General features: G+C 35.9%; 1 protein-coding gene across 1 annotated transcript in view; it reads right to left on the reverse strand.

Annotated features, from left to right (window-relative positions):
- Window positions 1-19,057, reverse strand: part of PCDH7 (protocadherin 7) — a 354,987-nt gene that overhangs the window by 168,103 nt on the left and 167,827 nt on the right. The window contains exon 2 of the mRNA XM_067562546.1: window positions 17,676-17,892. Coding sequence (XP_067418647.1) covers window positions 17,676-17,892 — 217 coding nt within the window. The remainder of the gene's footprint in view (window positions 1-17,675; window positions 17,893-19,057) is intronic.

A 19,057-nucleotide genomic window follows, 5' to 3' on the forward strand; every position in this document is an offset into this window, starting at 1 on the left:
AATTTGAATATGGCTAGAGAACTCTAATATTTTTAATGAAATCAGTATTACCAGGAATTCTGTGATTATGGGAGACTTTAATTTTCCAGACAGAGATTGAAGGACAAGTGCTACTAATAATGGTATGGCCCAGATATTCCTGGATATGATAGCTGACAGATTTCTTCACCAAATAGTCACTTAACCAACAAGAAATGATGCCAGTTCAGTTTTAATAATGGTAAGTAGTGAGGATATTATAGAAGAATTGGTTATAAAGTCAACTTTAGTTTGACTGATTATGAGCTAATTCAGTTTAAACTAAATGGAAAGATAAAGAACTAAGGTACTTGATTTCAAAAGGGAAAACTTTAAAAAAATTAAAGGAATCTGTCAGGGAAATGAAGTGGATTGAAGAACTCAAGGACCTGAATGTGGAATTATTTTAAGCCAAATTACAGAAGCTATGTGAAGCCTGCATCCAAAACAAGAGGGAAAAATTGCAGGGGAGGGCTGCAGACCAAACTGGATGAGCAAGCTTCTCAGACAGATTAATAAGAGAAAGCACAAAGCTCACAAGGAATGAAAGATAGGATGGATCAGCAAAGAAAGCCACCTCTTGGGGATCAGAAAGTGATAAAGTGATAACTGCCAAAGTGAAAAAGTGATAACTGCCAAAAGCCAAGCAGAGTTGGACCTCACAAAGGAAATTAAAACCAATAGTTAAAGGTTCTATAGTCATATAAATAAAAAGGAAACAACGAAGAAGTGAAACCACTAAGCACTGAGAATGGGGTGATTATTAAAGATGATCTAGACATGGACCAACACTTAAACAAATACTTTCCCTTAGTTTTTAATAAAGGTATTGAGGAGCTTGAGAGGTAGTATTAGTTTGGCTAATGTAAATGAGGATATGGAATTAGAAATTATCATCTGAGATGGAAGTCAAAAGCAAACAGCTTAATTGGACCAAATCTAGGGGCCCAGATAATCACTATCCCAGAGTATTAAAGAACTAGTACATGAAATGCAAACCCAATAGCAAGTATTTTTAATTAAACCATAAACTTGGGGGTCGTACCCTATAATTGGAGAATTGCTAATATAGTACCTATTTTTAAGAAAGGGGAAAAAAGTGATCTGGGAAACTACAAGCATGTTAGTTTGACCTCAATTGTATGCAAGGTCTTGGAATAAATTTTGAAAAAGAAAGTAGTTAAGTATGTAGAAGTAAACATTAATTGAAATAAAATACAACATGGTTTTACAAAAGGCAGATGATGCCAGACCAAGCTAATCTCTTTCTTTGAGAAGATAACTATTTTTTTAGACAAAGGAAATGTGGTAGATCTAACGTATCTGGATTTCAGTAAAACAAGGTGTGTGGGGTAATATCTTCTATTGGACCAACTTCTGTTGGTAGCAGGGAAAAGCTTTCGAGCCACACAGAGCTCTTCTAAACATCAGACCAACAGGTCTTGTCTCTCTAATATCCTTGGACTGATAGGGCTCCAACTACACTGTATGCAACAATGGATTTGAAGAAGGCATGTGATACAGTTTCACATGGGAAATTATTAGTAAACTTGAAAAAGATGGGGATTTAATATAAGAACTGAAAGATGGACAAGGAACTGGTTAAAGGGGAGACTACAGCAAGACATACTGTAAGATGAACTGTCAGGCTGGAGGGAGGTTACTAGTAGAGTTTCTCAGGGACTAGTCTTGAGACAAATCTTATTTAACATTTTCATTAATGACTACGGCACAGAAAGTGCGAGAGTGCTAATAAAATTTGTGGATGACACAAAATTGGGAGATATTGGCAATATGGACTGGAATATTTTATAAGAAGATCTGGATGACCTTGAAAACTGAAGTAATAGAAATGGGATGAAATGTAATAGTGCAAAGTGTAAGGACATGCACTTAGGGAAAACAACAAGAATTTTTGCTATGAATTGGGGACTTATCAGTTGGAAGCGACAGAGGAGGAGAAAGACCTGGTATTGATCAATCACAGGATGACTATGAGCTGCGAATGTGATGCAGCTGTGAAACAGGCTAATGCAAGGCAGTGGTAAGACCTCATCTGGAATACTGTGTGCAGTTCCAGTTTCCCATGTTTAAGAAAAATGAATTCAAGCTGTAACAGATGCAGAGAAGAGTTACTATGATGATCAGCGGATCAGAAAATCAATCTTATGAGAGGAGACTCAAAGAGCTTGGATTGTTTCGTCTAACCAAATGATGACTGAAGAGATATAATTGGTCTCTATAAATACATCAGAGGGATAAATATCAGGAGAGGAGTTATTTAAATTAAGTGCCAATGCTGACACAAGAATAAATGGATATAAACAGTCCATCAGCTAGTTTAGTCTTAAAACTAGATTAAGATTTCTAACCATCAGAGGAGTGAAGTTCTGGAACAGCCTTCTAAGGGAAACTGTGGGGGAAAAAATCCCTAAATGGTTTCAAGACTGATCTTGATACATTTATGGATGGGATGGGATTATGAGATTGCCTATAATGGCATGTGGCCCATCTATGACAGCTCGTAGAAAATATCCCCAACTGCCAGAGTTGGGACACTAGATAGGGAGGGTTCTGAGTTACTACATAGAATTCTTTCCCAGGTAGCTGGCTGGTTGGTCTTGCCCACATGCTCAGGGTCCAACCATTCACCATATTTGGGGTCGGGAAGGAATTTTCCACTAGGCAGAGACCAAGGAGTTTTTCACCTTCCTTTGTAGCATGGGTCACTTGCAGATTTAAACTAGAGTAAATGGTAGATTCTTTGTAACTTGAAGTCTTTAATGATTGGAGGACCTCAGTAACTCAGCCAGAGATTATGGGTCTATTAGCGTGGGTAGTGAGGTTCTGTGGCCTGCAATGTGTAGGAGGTCAGAGTATATGATCACAATGGTTCCTTCTGGGCTTAAAGTCTATGGGTATATCCACACTGAAATGAAAAACTTGCAGCTGGACCACACCAGCTGACAGGCTCATGGGGCTAGGGCTAATGCTAAGGAGCTGTTTAATTGTCACTTAGATGCTCAGACTAGGTTCTGGAACCTGGGCTCTAGGACCCTGTGAGGTGGGGAAGGTCCCAGATCTTGGGCTGCAGCTTGAGCTGGAACCTCTATATTGCAATTAAATAGTTCCTTAGTCCCAACATTGAGAGCCCAAGTCAGCTGGCATGGGGCACCTGTGTGTGTTTAATTGCAGTGTAGACATACCCTATGAATCAATGAGGAGATCTGAAGTGGTAGATCTTGAAATGCTTAAAACTACACTGGCAAAAGCAGTAGAAAATATACTTATAGGCAACAATCTTTCTTTGAAAAAGGCGAGATGATGATCTAATAGGTCTTTTCCACTTTTTATTCTAGTTTCATTTATTGTTCATATTCAGTACAACATGGACATATTAAAGTTTTTAGCAAAGAGTGCCAGATTGAGAGCAGATAGAATTCCTCTATCCACAGAACAAACAGCCTGGGTAGCAGAAGTGCAAGTTTCTGCCTTGTTAAAGTGCCTCAAACCTGCCTGGAGCGACACTCTCTCTGTCATTATGCTCATTCAGGGCTTAGTGGACTTTGAACCAGGCCCTCATTCCTTGGCCTCTTTGCTGACAATTTCAACCAGGATGCTAGTTAGCACCATTTGTGATATACACACCAGTCCAGTAGATACTGCTCTCAGATCACTAACTTATTTTACGCAGGCTGCTCAACAGCCAACATAAAATAATGACTTTATCACTTCTGATCTGGACTAATATTAATTTTCTTAAAATGTATCTTCACTGCAATAAACATATTAATCTTGCCAGTACAGGTCACCTATATAGATCCTCTGTAACAAAGCATATTACGAAAGTCCTGTTAGAAAACAGCTGGAAAAATAACAACACTCGCTAGAGATAAACTGTCTAAACTAGAAAAAAAATAGTTTTAGGACATTTGTTGAGATAGTCCAATAACATAACATTTATCTAGAAAATTTAGGATAAGGTCTTTCATACTTACAACTAAATTTTACTACTTATAATTCATAGCATGAGAAATAATGCATGGGATTTTACCTGATAAAAGTTAACGGCAAAATTTTGCCCTTTGAAGAGAAAAGCAAGTAAGAAAAAATATTTTTTGAATTTTATTGTATTCTCCCATTTCTAACTGGGTGCTTAGATTTGGCTGCGTGAGAGGTTTCTATATATGTGCTTCTGGCAAGTAAGCTCTGCCTTTAAGGAATAGCCTTTACTGGGGATGGTGCAAACTTGGAGGACGGAGTATGGAGTCTTCTACATCACCCTTCATAAACATTTAGTATTTACTCCCAACCCACTCTGCTCCCCATTGAGCATGACCATGGCCATGGCCCTGCCCTATTCCTGCTCCTTTATGCTGCCCTTTAGTTTTTTAACTGCAAGGGCTGTAACTGTGGATGGGCAAAAGGGAGTGGTGAAAACCCATTTTGCTTTCTCCTTTTACATATCTATGCTAGAGAAGGGCAAAATGCAGCCTTGCCCCCAGTTTTCCAAAACATACTCTCAGGATATCCTGGCACAGAAAAGAATCTGGACCTTTACTCTTCCTCTCTTTTTTTAATTTTATTTATGTATTTGTGATATTTACATAAAGAACTGAGGACAGGCCATATCCTAACTGCAAGATAGATTGTCATTTTTCAATCTGCCCTGCACAAGGGTTGACATGTTGCATCACAGTTGTAGAGTCCCAATTCTCTTCCTAGTTTCCCTCTTGCTTCAGGATAAAAATAATCTGGCCTATACCAACATCTTTTCCATGCCAGTTAAACTGTGCCAGTGCTTTGTACAGGTGGAACCAAAACTCAGCCATTCCTCTCCTCTCCCTGCCCTCTTCCCACCTATCTGCATACAGGGCTGATGTGGAGAAATCAGGGCCCCACTGAGGCTCCTCTCTCACTCAGCACTGTGACCCATTTGGTAGCTCATAGAGGTGAGTGAAAGGGTGGCTTTGCTGACTGCCAAATGGGTTGGTCACAATCCTGCCCTGTAGTATCATGTGCTGACATGTCAGATTCCAGGACAGATGCAATAGATTTCTTCTTATACTTGCTTTACAAGTCCTTATGCTATTAAAAATTGTCAGTGACCATACTTTTGGATCTTTTTTCTTTTAAATGGAAAACATTATAATAACCATCTTCTGACTACAAAAATTACAAACATTTAAACCTACTAATAAAACTGCATCAAGTACAGCATCTTAAGCAGGCAGTTGGGCATTTAGTCATCACCATAAAAAAATAATACTTTGAGCCTTTTATTGCCCACCTTCTTACACCAACATTTATGCATAAAAAAATCTTCTGAGTATCCATTCTCTATCCTGCCACCGCACAATCATTGTTATATTATTAATCTCTTCACCACTGCCTCATGTACCCAAACTGCATCTGCCTATCAAAAACACCAGGCAAAACCAATTTCCAGAGCTATCATATGTTCCAAGTATATCACAACATCAGAACATAAAAGGAACCGTATCACAAATGATGGAATGCAGCAGATATGGCAGGGGTCCCTCAGCAACCTATACAGATAAAATATCTCATATGATATACTGCAAATTTTATTTTTCAAATAGATAAAATAATCTGCATGACAAGGGAACTGAAGGGTCAGGTGTGCTGTCAACAGGTCTCATTGCCATCACATCTTAAGGAAAGCTTGTGCTGTTAAACTCCACATGCAAACATTACTTTAACATTTCATTGGCATAATAATGTCATTTTATTCTGACAAAGAGAGGCACAGTCTTCCTTCCAAAGGAGCAATAGGCACTCATGGAGGGGGAAAATACCATAATTGTGAAACCAATTAACCCTCTCTCATATAACAAACCACAGTGCACCTGGAGCATTTTAAAAATATTCCTAATAATACAGCCCTTACAATACTGTGTACTTTTTCTTTCTGGAGATTCAATTTAAAAAAACAGCTCTACAAGGTTTTCTCTATGGACACCATTCGTCTTTATAGCACTGTTACAAATCTCAAAAATATGAAATAAGAATCGTTTGATCAAGAAAACAAATCAGCCATTACCTCCACAGGAAAAAAAATGCTTCGATACAAGCTTGTCTTATGGCTTGTTTACATGAAAGTTTAGATATGATTCACTTTGATTTCACTTCCCTTGCTGATGAAATAAAACAGATTGTTCAGTAAAAGAACAAGTGCCCCTGCAGGGCTTTTTAGGGTTGATTTGTTCCATAGATATAGCAAAAAACAGGTTAAGACAAGCAAGTTGGGAAAACCAGAATGGGTATGTTTGTTTGGTTGTAAGGGACCAGGCAACTATCAAAATAACTTAACTCCTTAAGTATTGCTCCTCCTCCATTTTCTTTATATTTTTCTTCTTCATTGTCTTCTTTGTCTTCTTCTGTTTGATTGTTTGTTTGTTTGTCTGTTTTGGGGGTTTTTTTGCCACGTATTCACAGATATGACCTGGTTTCAATTATTTTCCATGGGGAAAAGGACATAGACCTATATCATGTATCTGAGTACGTATTTTCTTGTGTTCAGTGGGGTTTTCATAGCTCTAAGAAGCCATGTAAGAATGACCAGCTCTTTTAGAACAAGCATTAATTCACTTATCAATACAAATTTATTTCTAATAGCATGTTTTAAGTTGACTGAGTAGTAACGCTTTATTTGATAATTGAATTTGACATTCTGAAGGCATATTGTAGTACTACTGGAATATAAGAATAATCTCTCACATAGTATGTTTTGTCTTTCCATAGAACACCCTTTTACTGAGAGCTGTACACAAAGAAGGACTAATGGGTTTGGCCTACAATCCATTTTTTTTTATTTGATTAAATAAAGTTGACATTCTTTGGCTATTTTAATTTAAACTCTACTTATTAGGGACTTGATCCTACTCTTAGATATTTAGTATAATTCCTAGCACATTTTATGGAATCTAGTACAGGTCTTGTGCAGACATGGTTAATTATGCAGCCATTTGTTGTTTATACTGAAAGCTATATGTTATGTTGCTGAGGGAAAATGTGTTGTATATGTAAATGGCTTTACTGTAATTTTCAACACTGTCTAGAATATCTGAATTTACATTGCGTAAACCTTTGAAATTCTCTGTTTCTTAAAACTGGTACTTTTATCAAAACTACTTGCCAACAGGCAGACATTTCAGAATTCAAAATGTCACACATTGTTTTGGCCCATTTAAAAGTCTTAAAGATGTCACTTAATACAATCTAACACTGCAATATTGTATCCTTATTTGTGTGCAATATAAAAGAAATTTGCTCAGTTAGTTTAAGTCTATTGGGCCTATTTCTTTCTACTTTTCTTTGCATAAATTACTAACTCTTCTGCATGAAGTCACAGTGTTATATTCTCATCTTTTTGTAAAAGGATTTATAGCCATAACTACCAGTAAATTAGAAAAGAGTTCTGATTATTAAGCTTATGGCTCCAATAATCTTGGCTAAAAATTGTTTAAATTATCTGGTAAACTCCATGTCCATGCTGTCTTTTCCACTTTAAGTTCTGGTTTTCTTTTCTCTTAAAGCAGTTTTAGAGACACAAGTTTCAAAATCTTTCAGGATATGTTAGCGAGGAATTGTTGATACACATATACATGTTTGGACTAGCAAGTCCTGAAAACCACAGCACATACAACTCTTTTTTTTAGAAAACAATTAGAATAATTGACTACACTTGTAAGTGACTTGCATAACTACTTTCATTTGTAAAGTACCTGTTGATTCTTCTTACATGTTACTGAAAAAGACCCTAAAGTTTTTTCACCTAAAGACAGTTAAAACAGCTTCACGGAGAAAACTTACAAAAATCCCATTATTTTCTTTTCCCATTCCTTTGCACCATACTAACTTGTCAACTGAACTGTAAAAGCAAATTTCTTCAAAGGTTCTTAAATGTAACACAGTAAAAAATATTTTATGCTGAAAAACTGATCTAAAATATGTGAGTTTAAACTTTCAAAGAATATGTTTTAAAAAGACAGTAAGATAAAATCAACACAGATAAATAGAAACATATGCAAGAAAAGTTTAAACTCCTTGTGAAACTAAAAATAAGGTTGTGTGGGCCTGATTCAAGTCTGCTTCAATGATGTAAATCAGGAGTAACTCCATTTATATCAACAGAGTTACACTGATGTGCAATAAGCGTATGTAGGTGACTATTACATTCTTACCACAGCCATAAAATAAAATGCCTAAAAAAATCTAATTATTCAAGGTTTTACATCCAGAGGTGGGGAAGAGAATGAGGGGAGTTGTTCTGTTACTTATTTTAATTTTAGAAATGAATTCAGATAGTTAGGGTACACCTACACTGCAAAAAAACACACACCACAGCAAGTCTCAGAGCTTGGGTCAACTGACGAACTTCTGCTACACAGATAAAAATAGCAGTGTAAATATTCCCACTTGGGTTGGAGCCTGAGGTCTGAAACCCAGTGAGGGGAGGTGGATCTCAAAGCCTAGGCTCCAGCCTGAGGCCTGGTCTACACTAACCTTAAAATTCAGTGGCAGTCGACGCGAGTTATGCAAGCTACACAGAGTAGCTTGCATAATTTCCGTCGACTTCTTAACTTCCGTTGTGCGTGGCATTTTCACTGCGCTGCACCACTTGAGAGGGTGGTTTTAACAAGTCGACTTCCAGATCGACTGAGCGGGTCTTCACTGACTGCTCAATCAATCTGGATAGATCGATCTGACAGTGGCGAATTTGTCGCCGTCAGTGAAAAAGTATCCTGGGATGGAACATCTACACTGCAATTTTAACCTTATGGTGTGAGTCCTGTGAGCCTGAGTGAGTTGATCTGGGCTCTGAGACTCACTGCTGTGGCTTTTTTATGGCAGTAAAGATGTACTCTCAGAGTGATGTGGGCCAAATAAGTAGACAGATATATTAGACAGATACCTTAGACAGATAACAGAGCTGCCCAGTTGTGCAAAATATAAAAAAAAAGGTTCAGAAGTCACTTGAGACAGATGTGTTCATAACTGTGCATTGATCAACATCAATACTTCATTAACATGCAAATTCCTTTCTATAAACTCTGTCTTGCCTTTCCTCATGAAAAAATGGCCTTTAACACTATGGAGAATAATCCTGCCTGATTGTATGGAGTTAAATCGAAGAAGGCTGTCTGGAATAAACAAACAGGAAATGAAACAAAGACAGAGATAAGGTACCTTCAGAGAGAATACCAAGGATTCTTAAGGGAATAATGGGGGAGCTATTAATTGAGAAATGCCCTCCTGCTGCTCTCCAATCAGGCTAGCAGTTTTATTTTTCCCAGCCATGTCCAGCATCAAAGGGACACTAAATGACTAAACCATTAAAGACCCCTGCTTAGAGCGAAAAGAAGGTTGAGCAGGCAGTAGTGGCTGGATATGAGTCTCTGACAGGGAAGACACTGAGAATATGCTGTGGGGGCTCACTGTATGTCCCAGGCATAGCATGTATAGTGGTGTCTGAGCTGAGGGGAAATTACCCAAAATGTGAAAGGAAAGAATAAAGTTTAAGACCTGAGCATGTAGGCCTGTTGCTGTTTTATCTCACTTCTTTGAATGCTGTGTGCCTTTGAGTCAATAAATAATACTTTGTTTTGAATAAACTGTCTTTGAGCCACTTTATTCAGCCACTGGTCACAGGAAAAGGGCGTACAAGTGCCAGACAAAGCTGGAGCTGTTATGTTATCACAGTTGGTAAACAGGGTTGCTGTAGCCCAGAAACCCAGCAGTTCACCTTATAACCATGACACACACACAAAAAGTAAAATTAGAAGCAATAACAAACCTATGTTCAATATTGACAGCAATCACATGTAAAAAAAAATTAGCAAAATTTCCATCCAAAAAAATAATCTCTTTACACATAAATAGTATCTTCTTTGTCAAACATCCCTCAAACTTGTTCCTTAAAAGGAGGAAAAACTAAACCCATGTGCTATGTATAACCTGTTAACACGATAAAAATGTCTTCTCTCTTTTCTCATTTCTTTCAGTGAACATGATAAAAAACATGAGTTTGTTGGGATTTATATGGGCATATTTAGCAGCCTTTTCAAATTTTTTGGATTGTAAACTAGAATTTGAATCTGAGTTCCTCTGTGTCTAAGACAACAATATGTATTATGGCATAAATATTTTCAGTGGATCAGAAAGAAACAAGTTGTTTATTATTACTACATTTTTGGTAAGCCTGATTTACTTTTTTCTGCAATGGTATGTCTACTTCCTTTTCTCTACAGTGGAACTTCTACTTCTTTTATGCACATAATATGTCTGATACTGCTTTTTTTTCACAGTTACAATTCTCAATAACTGCAGTGGAAGTTTGAGATCAGATAGAAATGCAAGATTGAGCCATTTTATTTTCTTGTATGTTTTATGTACTTTGTCACAAGTGGTTATTTTTGGTGACTGTCTTTTAATTTTGTAAAACTTTAATACAAAGTACTTCCTTTTAAAAATACCCAGTAAATTTATTTGAAGGAAACTAAGAACAAAGAGTTAAAAAAAAACACTTTGCCAAAAACAAAAAAAAACAAAATATTTTATATGCAAATACAACATCTAATTAAGCTGAACATGTACTTGCATGTATACACCTACTAAAACTGGAGCCTTAATCTTGATTAGAGATAATTATAAATAGTAGTAATAATAATGATTATAATAAACTGTTTAAGAGCAAACACTATATAAGTTTGAAAGTAAAGGTGCTACCATGCATATATATGAAGTATTAACTGTTTGTTGGATATCATGTGATATGCCACTATCTAGTCTACCAGTGGAGAAACTCACAAAAGGAAGAGCTGAAGATGGGGAAAACATTTCAAAAGATGTTTTTAAAAGAGAAAAGTGGCAAAAAATCTACTCCCAAATAGACCCACGGCTTCAGCAGGACTGCATTAATATAATGGAGAGACAAGATGAGTGAGATAATATATTTTATTGGCCCAGTCCCTGTTGATGAAAGAGACAAGCTTATCTATTCAGCGTTTTTCTTCAGATCTGGGAAAGGTATTCAGAGTATCACAGCTAAATACAAGATTGTTTGGCATAAGTGGCCCATTAACACCCCTGCTGTCAGAGAACAAAAAACAGAGGCTAGTGGGTTAGAGATTGTTGTAATAAACCATAAATTCAGTGTTCTTATTAAGACTGTGACTTTTAGTGTCTAGCAAAGTTATTAATTTAAGCTCCCAGGCTCATCTTTTGAAGGTGTTGTGCAGATTTCCTTTGAGGATGAGGACTGAGAGGTAAGATATGGAGTGATCGCTTTGTGTGTGTCATGGTTACAAGGTGAACTGCTGGGTCTCTGGGCTACAGCAACCCTGTTTACGAACTGTGATAACAGAACAGCTCCAGCTTTGTCTTTTATTATTATTCTGTGTGAGTTCATTCAAGAGGGTAGTGATTGTCTGATTTCACTCAGTTATTGGGGCATTTAGTGCACTGGATGAGGAACACCAGGTGTTGTGACAGGCATGTATATGACCCATGGATCTTCAAAGGTGTGTTGTGGGAGGTATTGACCACTATAGCAGTGGAGATACATCTGCAGGTTTTGCATCTCTTATTCTGGCAGTGGCTGGTGCTGCTTTGAGACCTTTTCACCCAAAAGGCTTTTTGTATTCTATACTGTGAACTGAACTATCTTCTTTCTCTCAGAGAGTTGTCTTGTCTTTTTACAGGTCTCAGAATAGCTCATTCTCAAAATTAATTGACTCTAGGCTTATTCCATCACAGAAAGTGTAATTGTGATCCAAAATATCACTTGTGGCAGGATGCTAGGCTCACCTGGGTCAGGAGTTCATTTGTGTTAATAACTGAAATACAGCATTTTTCAGAAGCAATAATGAAAATTCTTTCTCAAGCAATGAAATGAAATGTCAACATGATCATTCATGCAGGTTTTTTTGTTTGGTTGGTTGGATTTTTAAAAATATTTCAGACAAACTTAACATATATAGTAGTCTGGGGAAAAGCATGCAAAAAAGTATGAATTCTTACTATGCAGCGATATAATTACTGCATTTGTACAACAACAGCAGAATACTAATTCAGTATAAACTCCATTCCTGCAAATCTTTACTCCCACAAACTATCCTATAGACTATTTCATAAGTAAGAGTTTCAGGATCTAGCTTTAAAATAACACTACTAACAAACAAATGCAGGACCTGATCCTGAGAAGTGCAAAGCACCTACAAATAATGGGGTCTGTTAATGTACAGCAGCTCTTAGGAACAAGCCCATGAGTTTCTGTATGGTAATGTTTATATAAAAGAGACTTAATTTTGAGCCTACTATGAGTTAATATTCCTAAAGAAAAATCTTGCACTAATATCCTCCACTGTAAATACCTGCAGGAAAAAATGGGTTCTGAATAATGTAAAACTATGTGTGGCTACATTCTCCTACCTTTACTCACATTTAATACTCTACTCCATGAAGTTGACTAACACTTTACAAAAGTAAGTGTGACAGATTAGGCCGTAAATGAATAAAACTGAATTACACTTAGTATTTATTTTCTGATTACCTGAAATCCCTTAACACTCCATATTTTTTTAAAAAGCCTGCTTATCTTATGCACTGCTAACCCCTCTTGGTCTGTGAGCATGGATCTCTAATTTTGCACAACCAGTTTGATACCTGAGGACTAAAGTGGAAATTGCCATAGGTAAAATAATGCAGTAGTCAAATTGTATTGCTAGAAGTGGACAATTCCACTTTTCTTTCTTGTCATTTAGCTATTTGTCTGTTGATTGGAGTGTCATTTATCTACTGCTGTTTTTTAGGAGGGAGACAATTGTCTAGTGACTATAAGCTAGCAATGAGAGTCAGGAGTTGTGAGTTCTATTCCATGCTCTATCATTCACTTCCTATGAACCTAGGCAAGTAACTTAAACTTCTTTTGCTTTGGTTTTCCCCTTCTATAAAATGATGGATATATAAATAATTTCTTTATTTTCATCTGTAGATCTCACAACCCTTTATAAAGATGGCAGATCACTATTCTCCAACCTTACAGATTCGGTAGCAAGACACGGAGTTTGAGTGACTTAACTAAGTCAGTGGTACAGAAAGGAACAGTATTTAAATCTCTTGACTCTCAGCCACATGCACAATCTAGTGGGCCAGAGCTGCTCTCTGAAAAGCTTGCTGTGAGTCTTAATGAATGGTTGTACTTCCTTTTCTTATCATTGGATGAAAGGTGCTACAAAATAAAAAAAAAATATATATATTATAAGTAAATTATAAATTTATATAAATATCAATTATTTTGTTTAATTATGACTAGAGAGGACTCTGAGGAACTTCAGATGGGCCTAACAAAGCTAATTGAATGGACAAGATATAAAATTTATTGTTTACGAATGCTAGGTTGTGCACATCAGAAGGATTTATTTGAACTACTCGTATACACTGTTGAGTTCTAAATTAGCCACATGGACAAAGATGTGGGCATCATTACAGACATGGTCAATGAAAAGCTTTGCCCCAATGATAGGATATGTAAAAAAATGGGATAGAAAATAATACTTAAAATATTGTAATGCCCTCACATGGAATACTGTATTCAGGTCAATCACCCCTATCTCAGAAAACATACAGTGGAAATTAAAGTTCAGAGACAGGCAACAAAAGCTATTAGGTGCACAAAAAGACTTATATATGAGGTAAAATTGGAAAGGCTGTGAATTTTTAGTTCAGAAAAGAGACAAATATGAGAGTACATGGTCAAGGTACAAAAAAAAAGGAATAGTATAGAAAAGATAAATCGAGCGCTTCTATTTACTCTCTCTCATAATACAAGAACAATGGGGTAATTCAGTGTTCTTGAAAGAAAACAAATATAAAACTGATAAAAATGAATAGTTTTTTGTACACAGCTGATAATTAACTTGTGAAACACATTGCCACAAGAGATCACTGAGGCCAATAACATAGTAGAATGAATAAAATGGCATGCATGCATAGTGACAACAGTCATAATTTAATTAGATAGGATAAATAATAATTTAGAAAATATAAACCTTCATGATTCAGGGCATAAGCAGACTGCTAACTAAGGGCTTGTCTTCATTTTAAAAGCTACAGTGTAGCTACAGATTCTCCCCTCAGTGTAGGTATGCCACCTGCCCAACAGGTGGTGCCTTGGTTGATGGAAGAATTCTTCCATCAACCTAGCACTGTCTACATGAGGATTTAGGCTGGCTTAACTACACCACTCAGGGGTGTGGATTTTTCACACCCTTGACTGACATTCTTAAACCAACCTAATTTTCTAAAATATACCAGAGATTAGGAAAGAAGGTTGTTCCACAATTTTCTATTTTGTGGTTTCTCATGCAGGCCTATGTATTATCTGATACTGGTCACTGTCAGAAACAGAATACTGTGCTTGATAGACCAGGAATCTGATCTAGTATGACAATGCCTATATTCAGAATATAAAAATCAAAAGGTAAAGAAAAAAATATGTCCACTTTAGAAAAGCATTGTGCAATTTCTGTTAAAAGAATGCCTTTTTAATGGCCACATTAAAGAAACAATTGATGCTTGTTGGACAAGGTTGCACAAATGACTAGGGTCTCCTTGTAAAGAAAGCTGCAAGGGTGGGGGAAAGGCTCAGACGTTATTTCTGGTTCTGCAGATCTTACAAATTAGCAGATCTTTTCATTCTACATTTTCAAAGCCAGTCTGCTAACATTTCTTCTCTCTCCCCCACCTCTGCCACAGCTGACACCACACCTAATAATGTGAAGAAACCTCAATCTACAATACATCTGACATTCATGTAAACTGGTAATATACTATACAGTTTATTATAAAGAAAGCCAACCCACTTCCCCTATTGTTTCAATTCTCTATTTTATACTAATCTGAGAAAGTAGAGATATCTAACCAACAAATTTAGGAAGTTGCATTTCATTACCAATATTTACTCTGGCTGCAGTAGATTCAGCCTTTTCCCAATTGCTGAAACATGAAAGGTGCCTTGTTTTCATTAGTGTCCTATCTTGTGCCGAGAATGCATCAAAGGTATCAGAAGGTTTTGCATTACTGTACTGAAAATTATCTTTTCAAACTTTAAAATGAAAGTAAAACCAAAGTAATTAGTTATAACTGCATTGTTTCACACTGGTTGAAATTAAATGGTAAATATTTGAAGTAATAACAATTAAAAACTCAGATAGCTTTCAAAGTTCTGTTTCCATAGAATATCCAAATGAAAATCCAATACAAATCCTGATTAAAACCTAACCAACCAAAAAACACTGCAGATTACCGAGATTCAAATTAAATATGACAAATGAATACTTGACAGGTTTCAGTTCCAATTCTATTTATGTCAGAATGATCCATTAACATTGAAGATTAAATTACCAGAATTTGAACAATACAATTGTACTATATAGCTAGACAAGTCATCTTAAAATGTGGATCACAGAAAATGCTCACTCAAATGTCAAATGCTACATTTATGAAGGACCAAAAGTGCATTGCGTCTTGTTCTGTCATCACCTATTGACTAATGCTAACAAAAATTACTGGAGACAGATGACATGCCACTGTCTAAATCCTGTTTTTAAAAGTGACAACAGAATTCAAAAGTCAATACAGTATAATTTTCATTGCAATGTCACCCACCTTTCACAGGGCTCAGTTCAAGATTTTGTGAATATGACAAAAATTTTCCCTTACTGTATGTAATCCATGCATTCTACCAATCTATCATGTTATTCTTGTTTTAGAGGTGTTCATGGCATAATAAATACATTCAGTAGATTCATCTGGCTGTGCTTCTACATATTCTGAAATCTGTCTAATTTCAAAGGGTAAGCATGTAATTTTAACAAAGAAAGTTACTTTCTTCCTCCAAAAAAAAATCTGACTGTTTTTTTTTTGGTGGAAGTTTAACAGTTAACACAGTATAATGCCAGTTGCCATACAATTTCCAAAATTTAAGCAAACTAGAGTTCACTGTATGTTGGAATTTATGAGAAGTTAATAAATTTAGAAAAAAGCACTTTTATTATTTACTGAAAGGCACATCAAAAGTTAGGAGAAATCATAATCCTATAGTTTGTCCAAGACTATGACTATATATTGCTTTATACATATTGGGTCCTCAAACAGTTTCTGAAGAACTGTGAAATTATTCAATTAAATCTGAAAAATATTTGCCTTCACTACACTGTATCTACCTGGATATAGCCAGTGCTTTAGCCTCATTTTCCTAAGCACTAAATTTTACCCTTAAATTAACAAAAATAAAAATTATAATTAAAAAAAATCACAATTTAGGAAATAGGCTCCCAACAACAGCTTTCATTTTTTTCTATCCCTAAAAAGAAATTTTAATACACACACATACACACACATATATAACTAGACAAATGATAACTAAATTTAGAATAATTATTATTTCCATAGGAAAAGGGGTCCATTAATCTGGTGAAAGAGTCTCACATTGTTTAAATGCAGACCTTCAGCAAATGCAGATTGTTGCAGCTCTTATTCCTCATATTCATTAGATTTGCCAATTTCCTGACCACCGAGAACAATCAATTTTTATTGGGTCAATATGTCTATTTTAGGGGGGGAAACAAGAACAATTTTTAACTGTTGATGTGAGTCTTTGAAAGAAGCTAAAGTCATGCACAAAGCCAAACCAGATCTATTCTGGGTTTAAGGAGCTGATGATACTCTAGCATTCTCACACATACAACTAAATAAACTTGATTAGCAAACTCATCATTTCACATGTCAGGACCATGTACTCTTTGACATGCAGTAATATACTATATAATTTATGGGCATCATTCAAGTCCACTGAAGTCAATGCCCATTGACTTCAATGGACTTTAGATAAGGGTCAATAAGTGTGGAACAGTATATTATTTCAGATCTACTAAAAAAAGTATTTTAAAGTCCACTATTTTCTACCTAATTGTAGACACAAAAGAAAACTGCAAACTATTAAGTATTTAATTTCCATAATTTTGTAATTGCTGAAGAATTACTCATGCTGCTAATCAGGATCTATTCCCCACTCCATCCCCCGAGGTACAAAAATCCTTAATTTAAATGAGATGTTCTAAAAGTATTTCCACAATAAACTGTGGAGGGAAAAAAAACAGTGCTTTCCTTTCCTAAATAATTCAGCATGGAGTTGAAACTCAATATTGTTTTGAAAACATGCTGCATAATGTTGGGGGGAAAGGGAAGACTCTAGCAGGAGATTTTTAATGCCTATTTTCTTTTTGCTGATGCTGCACAAATTCAATTTCAGACAAATGTCATAAACAATGTAAGTAAAAAAGAGAACAAAAGTCCCTTATCAGTTCCTTTTGTTAAAAAATGTGTTGTTATTTAACTGTTTCAGCAATGTAGTTTTAAAATAATGTTAAAAAAGTGCTGATTATTTTATTTATATGGTTATGTTCCATTATTTTGTATAGCTGCATTTTAACAAACCTTATCATTTAAAATAAAATAGTTATAATTTAAGCTATTTTATTTTATTATTATTTTGGACTGACCTTTCCACAAGTCTACTTATTATGGCTCACTAGTGTGATTATGTGTGTGAATGTTGTGTTTGCCCCTACCATTTTCCATATGCTCTGCCTCACCAACACTGCCATCCGGCGTAGTCCTTTCGTAGTTGTCCTCTGGGAGTGGAAGGGCACCCAGTCTTGGCCCTGATGAACTCTTACTGCTTGGTGTTTCTGACTCCTCCAGACCGCTGTCATAGCAACTCTGCAATGACCCTTGATGTGGGTCCTGAGGCTGACTCACAACAGAAAACGTCACTCTACGAAATGGCTGCAAGAGAAAAGATTCTGAATGTCACTGAAAAGTTAGGTCCTTGAACAAATGATTCTCAAAATATGACTTAAAATATGCTAGTATCTTAATGTTGACTAATTGAACATAAAACTTTGAAGTTTTGCCTTATTTAAAATAAACAATTTGTAGTTTTTTGCATGACATTGCATGAGGAATTTTTTGGCTTGGAACACTATCAAGTACCTTCATGCAATCTGGCAATAATCATCTTTCAAAAAACATATATCAGGTAAGAGAGAAACTATACATGATTTATAAGATAAATGCTCAATTTTGAAATATGTTGTGGCTGCTGGTAACACTAACACATAGGTAGACCTTTTAAAAATCAATGCCTGTGGTTTTGGAAGCCAGTCCACGTAAGAAATATAACAGAAAAAGAAATGTTCAGTCTCTCTTAGCTCTTTTGCCATAAAAGTTAATGCCTGGAGATTGGGTGTGCTGCCAGCTTACTTAATAAAGGCTTTAAAGTACCACTGGCACAGCTGAAACCACATGCTTCCACTGGGACCAGTCATACAATTATTATGGATTTGTGTTCATTCAAAGTGTCAGACATTACAGAAGAAATAACTATCACTATAAAAGTTTACATATTGAACTTTGACACCCAACAGTATTCTCTCCCAAGAAGTGGGTGAGTTCTATAACATTCAGAAGACACTAAATGTACACTGGGAATTAAAAACAAAACAAAACAAAACTAGGTGTCTACCTCCAGTTGCAACATACTACACATTTCAGTTTGTTTTAATGATCGTTAATAGACATTAGGTTTTAGAAATATTGTATCAGTAACAACAAACAATACAATAAATACATTTAATTGACTATTGAATTGCATTTTTAGGTTGTAACAGAACCTACAATACTAGAAAATAGAAGATATTCTAATCCCTAATCTATTTGTACATTTCACTCTTGTTCATTAGTTTATATATATATAATTCCACCTAGCTGTCATTTTAACACTCATATTGACATTATCACTTTGGATCTTCAAAGCACTCGGCAAACATTAACACTAACAAAGGCTACAGACTTGCAAAGGGATGAATGAGACTCCACACAAGAATTGATGGGTCCCTTTGTTTTACTGAGGCATGCTTTGATGTTGTGAAGCAATATTTAAGCGCTAATG

The sequence above is a fragment of the Emydura macquarii genome, unplaced genomic scaffold (genome assembly GCF_026122565.2).
Source record: "Emydura macquarii macquarii isolate MOO-44397 ecotype Brisbane River unplaced genomic scaffold, CSIRO-AGI_Emac_v2 contig_2448, whole genome shotgun sequence".
NCBI classification, from domain to species: Eukaryota; Metazoa; Chordata; order Testudines; family Chelidae; genus Emydura; species Emydura macquarii.